This window comes from Gossypium hirsutum, chromosome D01 (assembly GCF_007990345.1).
Source record: "Gossypium hirsutum isolate 1008001.06 chromosome D01, Gossypium_hirsutum_v2.1, whole genome shotgun sequence".
Lineage (NCBI taxonomy): Eukaryota > Viridiplantae > Streptophyta > Magnoliopsida > Malvales > Malvaceae > Gossypium > Gossypium hirsutum.
In genome coordinates this window covers 29,947,242-29,953,518 of record NC_053437.1, presented here as the reverse complement: position 1 = coordinate 29,953,518, position 6,277 = coordinate 29,947,242, and the positions used below count along the sequence as shown (strand labels likewise).

General features: G+C 38.1%; 1 protein-coding gene across 1 annotated transcript; it reads right to left on the bottom strand.

The window, feature by feature from the left end:
* Window positions 1-2,041: 2,041 nt before the first annotated feature.
* LOC107921638 (uncharacterized) lies at window positions 2,042-2,662 on the bottom strand. The gene is made up of 2 exons (XM_016851467.1): window positions 2,388-2,662; window positions 2,042-2,306 (listed from the first exon to the last, which is right to left on the bottom strand). Exons 1-2 carry the CDS (start codon window positions 2,660-2,662, stop codon window positions 2,042-2,044), a joined length of 540 nt encoding a protein of 179 aa, XP_016706956.1.
* Between the last annotated feature and the right edge of the window lie 3,615 nt (window positions 2,663-6,277).

The window sequence follows — 6,277 nt, the reverse complement described above, 5'->3', positions numbered from 1 at the left end:
ATTGTAAGAAGGCTTGATATCTATTACAAGGAAATCCACCTCGTAGATAGTTAGACCAATCAATAAGGGTATTTCGATCTTTCCTATGACCTTTCTTTCTGTGCCATCAAATGCCCTCACTATATTCTGGCATTTTTTCATGTACGAACTATCCACGGGCAGCCTTTTAAATATGGATAGGGGCAATACATTCAATACTGATCCGTTGTCGATCAAAACCCCTGGCAAGGTATACCCTTTGCAGCGGGTAGTAATGTTCAAAGCTTTAGTAGATCCCATACCCCCAGGCGGTATTTCGTCATCGCTGAAAAAGATAAAGTTATCGGCACTTATATTGTTGACCAGTCGATCTAATTTATTAACAGAGATATCATTGGCCACATAAGTTTCATTCAGCACTCTCATCAATGCACTTCGATGCACCTTTGAACTCAAGAGCAAGGCTAGCACAAATATGTGAGCTGGATGTTTATGCAACTATTTTACAACACTGTACTCACTATGCTTCAAGAATTTGAGGGATTCCTTAGCTTCCTCCTATTTTACTGACTCGTTAATAGGTAACACAGGCTCAGTTGCTTTCTCCTTCTTTTGTTCTGTCACTATGGCATTTCCTTTTACTAGTTCTGTTTGAAGACTTATCGAATCATAGCGTTTCCCACTACGCATATGGGAACCTATACCCTGATCCTCTTTTGCAGTACTGGCTGAAGTCTCCTTTCCCGGGATGATTGCGTTGCACTCATAGATCCACGGGACTTTCTTACTATCCTTGTAAGAGAAGGTTGCAGGTTTTTGAATTATGATCTTTGGCATTATCGATGCTCCCATTTCATTATTCTTTGGTCACGAGATGATAAGCACAAGATGATTTACTTTCAGAACCCTTGTCGTTGATTCTGACGCGCATATGCTTCCTTCTTCCTTGACTTCTTGGTAGAACTCCACTTCCTTATCATCCATCATGCCTTAAACCAAGGTTCTGAATTTTATGCACTCTTGGATCTCGTGCCCTTCTTCATGATGGAAATCACAATAATTTCTCATCTTTTTAAAGCTCCATTCTAAATTCGAGATGATTAACCCCTTTTCTACCATTTTCTTCCAGACCCATCTCAAAGGAGTTCTTACTTTTGCGATGTCTGCCTTAATTCTTCTCCCTATGTTTCCACTTAGCACGTTTACCCCATTATCCGTATAATTAGTTAATGGATTTTCTACACTGGATGAATCGTCATATTTGACAACGCTTAAACTATTAAGCCTTTCAACCAGCTTTTTAAACGCAATGCAATTTTCTATGGAATTCCCCGTAATTCCCGCATGTAGTTGCATTGTACATTTGTGCCGTACCATTTGGGGTACGAAGGTTGTAGGGGTTTTAAGTAGAAAAGGGAAACAACGTGTGCATCGAATAAAATTTGATACAAATCCTTATATGGCATTGGAATTGGCGTAAATTGGAGCTTCTCAGTGCTTTGCTTTGTGCCAGATTCTTGTCTTGATGCACTTTGTTGACCAGCAACCACCTTTCTTGGCTGACTTACAGTGACTGATTTTGAGTAACCCTTATTATATATGCTTACATTGTTCACCTCATTTTCTTTTCTCCTTGTAGTTGGTCTTATGTTACTTTCTCCAGCATAAATCCTTCCACTTCTTATGGCATTTTCAATCATTTCGTCATTCATGACTAGATCTGAAAAACTTTTTATGGCACTTCCCAACATGTGCGTGATGAACGGAGCCTTTAGCGTGTTGATAAAAAGCATAGTAGTTTCTTTTTCTAGGAGTGGTGGCTGGACTTGGATGGCAACTTCCCTCCATCTCTGTGCGTATTGCCTAAAACTTTCATTCGACTTCTTTTCCATATTTTGTAGGGTGATTCTATCAGGAACCATATCTGTTACATGACTGTACTGCTTTATGAAGGCTTGTGCTAAATCCCTCCATGAACTAATCCTAGTACGGCTCAGTTGATTGTAGCATTTAGACGCTGCCCCTGCAAGGCTATTGAGTTGGTCATTGTTAACATGCCCAGTCAACAATCAACTGACCCGTACTTCTCAAATTCTGGCATTTTGAACTTGTAAGGGGGTACCAAATTCAGGACCAAGCTCAAATCTTTAGCATCAATCCCATGGTAGTTCTCAGTGCTTTCCATTGCCCTGAATTTTTCTTCAAGCCATTTACACATTTTTCTAGCTCTTTTGGCAATTCCTCCTTTGTTTTTTTTCTTTTTAGCCACTTCATCGAAATTAGGGATAACAGGATTAATAGGGTTATCTCCGGGGTTAGAGCCCGACCTGTCTTAGAAGTTCGTTCGCAATGAGGTACTGGTCAAAAACTACTGAGGCTTGATTGTGACAGAGGATTTGCGTAGGTACACCTCAGCTTGGGTCTGCACATGTGGAGAGGTGAGGCCTGGAGGATAGGGAAGTCCATCGTTGTCACTTTCTTCAGCATTAGCCATAGGGCCCTTTCCCTTATCATTTCCCCCAGCCAATAGTTGAGTCAACTGAGTCATCATGCTTCTTTGAGACTCCATCATTTTGTCCATCATATCTTGTTGAATCTTATCTAGCTGCTCTTGCACTTGCAGCTGAAGTTGGTCTTGCATCTCCTTTTGGAGCTGTTCTAGTCTTTCCAATCTTTGGTCCATGTTTTTGGTTTTTGCTTGGGTACCGTAACAGTGTTTGGTTGGTATGTTTTTGTCAGTTTCTAGATTAGCTGAAATAATTTTAATCTATTAGACTCTTTTGATAGACTTTAATGCATGTAATGTAATGCAAATGCATAAAGTGAATGCAAAAAAAAAAGCTTTGATTCTAATTCAATACCATTTAGAAAACTTTACTAGAAAACAAAATTCTTTACATAAAATAGATAACATATATGGTTTTGCCCTAATGCTCAGAATTTTAATTTTCCTAAGTAGTGAAGCAAGCTCTTTCCCCTGGTTTGATTCTAATTCGTACTTCATACTCAATACACCGGCCTACACCGCCAAAGTCTGTAAGTGATCAGCTAACTCCCGAACTTGAGCCATGGCTTCTCTCATAATGTGATCTTTGTTTCTAACTTGATTCTAACAAAAGTGGAGTTGTTCTTTCTGACACTCTTCGTTGGCTTCAAGAAATTCAATCCGTATTTCACGGCTTTGTAATGCCACCTCTAATTCTTTTATTCTTCTTTTCATTTCCTCGATCTTGCTCAAACTCGCTCTTAGCTCCACTGCCGTATTACAATTTCGATAATGATGAAGAGATTCTTCAAGTTCAGCCACTCTAGCTTTTAGCTCACCCTTTTCACTTCGACTCTGTAACAAACTCTTCTCTAAAGCCTCGTTTTGCATTTGAGCCTCCTACAATTTCCTTTCCCACCTATCAACGGTTCTCATTGATAAACACAACTTCTTGTAATCTGTTTTCAAATTGTCTAAATCCTCTTCGGCTTTATTCTTCCCTTTTCTCAATTTCTTAGTTTCTAACCTCTGAACATCAATATCTAATCTCAAGTGCATTTTTTCCTCCTCCAACTATTCTATCTTCTTTCCCAGCTTTGAATTTCTCTTTTCAAAATCTTGTTTTATGATTTCTATCTCAGATGGGACTACTTGTAGATATTCCTCCATCGATCGAACACCTTCTTGACTTGGCCCAGGGATATTGTCATTGATCCTTTTACTCCACCATCCACTATATTCAGGGGTCGCCATTGGTCCTACAACAAATCTCTTCATTCGGTAAATTTTTTTCCAAGCATTGGTCATCTCTCGAATCTTCTTCTTGTAACCATCATCTTTATATGAAAACTCGCACTGAGCTAGTCCTTGGGTTGTGGGTAAGAAGTGTCTTGACCTATACTATTTTAGTACTAGTAACGGTGCATAGCCAACAGCTCCCCAAATCCCAAGTAAAGGGACCTAGTTGAAGTCCCCACATCGATACAAGATCTTATCGAGCACCATCCAATAGGCTTTCCATTCAACATCTTCATCTTTGAGCTTTTGAAGAATCACCATCCATCTTTCCTCGGTAATGTTGTCACATCTCGGTGTCACTGCTAATTCTTTCAATAGAGAATAATTCTCGAAAAATACTCGATAGGAAACTTTATCCACTTTCCAGAAATGGCTGTGGAACCACACTAACAAGAACTGTGCACATCCAATGAATCTTCCCTCACTCGCACTTCGACACGCACTTAAAGATCTAAATGTATCAGCTAAAATTGTTGGGACAGGTATGACTCTCCTGTCTAGTCGATCAAACAAATCTGTAACTATTTCGTCTATGTACCCCAACGCTCTAGGAAAAATCATCAGCCCGTAAATGCTCAAAGCAAAAACATTGACTTTTTTCTTCATATCAGGGTGTACTAAAATCAAATCACGTAGACTTTTCTAGGGAATACATTTGCTTTCTCCTTTTTGTTTGATCCACGCTGAGACTCATTGCTCACTCATTCCTAAGATATTCATTAACTTTTTTTACAAAAGTCGGGACGTTGACGGCTTTAGAATAGATTTTATCTGCTTGAATCCTTGGGCAACGTATCAAAATTGTATATTCCTCTATAGTAGGCACCAAGTCTACCTCCCCAAAAGTTAAGCAGATATAAGCGAAATTCAAAAATTGGGCCAAAGCTGGAAACAAAAGCTCGTCCACCTTAATATCAAACAAATATGGCAAATCACCATTATTATAGTAAAATATCTGTTTGACTTCATCATCCCACTGGGCCCATATTTCTTTCAACTCCTGGAGATTATTCTGAGTTACACTGATATAAGTGAAGTCCCATAATTCTGATGTGTACCACTCAGTCAAGCTATCACCTTTCTCAAGTTGCATTTTTTCTGACCACATTCGGACTACGACATTATCTTCTATTTTATCAAGAAATTCATTCTCCATGGCAAGCTCTCTACTTAGTAATCGAATGCGAATTGACACCTTTTATGATGAAAATGTCACGCAAACATGATTAAAACAAAATAAGTCAGTACATTTCAGACAAAAATTTAGAGTAATCAAGAAATCATAAACAAAATATCTACTTGGTCGACCACTAAGGGTATGGAGTAATTCTTACTAGGGTAGGCTCTTAGGGCTCACTGTATATGGTTCGGTTCTAAAGAAAGGGTACCTGAACCAGCAGATTCCTCGATCCTCACCCATTATAGGCTCATATGGACCGAGTTCAGTTCAGGGGAATACATTTCCCTATGGTTGCATGGAGATGAAAATCTCACGAAGACATAGGTACGGATGTATCCCGAAAGCGATCCACTATCCTGCACGGAGGTGAAAACCTCACGAAGGACTAGTTTCTCACTCCCACTTAGAAGGGTATAACCAAAAGGTTATGCAGTGCAATATACAGTGATTTAAAAAAAATAATCGAACCAGTAAAGCAATCATACCACAATAGTACAAACCATAAAAATGCAAATAAAGGATTGTAATTTTAAATCGAATTTACAATTTTTGAAAAAAAGGAATTTATCGATTTGTAGCCTGACTCTAAAAACTTGTCCCCAGTGGAGTCGTCAAACTGTCGAAACCATTTTTTTGAAAAGGGGATCGACTTAAATTTTGAAAAAAAAATAAAAATAGAGTCGCCACCAATCCTTTTTATTTAGGTGTGATCGGATCACCTCATAACTAAATCATTTTAATAAAAATTTAAATTTACTAAAATGATAATTTTTGGTCTTATAAAATCCAAAAAACGGGTTTGAAAGTCGGTTATGCACGAGGAAAGGTTAGCACCCTCGACACGCCCAAAATTGGTACCTTGTTGATTAATTAGTGTCTTAATATCAAGAAAGTGCAAAGATTTTAAAATACGATCCTTGTATTAAAAAAACTTGTATAAATCAAATTACATGTTAAGACCCTCTCATTTCAGAGAGAGAAAATGTCACACCCAATGAGTTAGGGCATGATAGTTCACATCCTTAGAAATGAGCTTGTCCTTAAAAAAATCATGCAAAAAAATTCAAAAGGATATTCAATTGTTTAAGTCAGATGAAGAAATCATAGTCCAATACATTAGGGCACAATTTCTCAAAATTCCAAACATTGAATATTGCCTTTATTATTTTTTAGAAAAATCCTCATCTCGAGAAAACAACATGTCGTATCCAATGCGTTAGGACACAACGTATCGAATTCCCGATAATGAGCTTTTTATTTATGTGTTTTGATTAAGGAATATTCTCGATTATTTAGATTCAACGAGGAAAATTGGAACCCAATACGTTAGGGCT

Excerpts from the sequence above, each read along its gene's own strand:
- LOC107921638 (XM_016851467.1), bottom strand. The coding sequence starts at position 2,662 with ATGGACCAAAGATTGGAAAGACTAGAACAGCTCCAAAAGGAGATGCAA. Across the intron at positions 2,307-2,387 it reads GTGCAGACCCAAGCTGAGGT|GTCGGGCTCTAACCCCGGAG; the intron begins GTACCTACGCAA and ends CTTCTAAGACAG.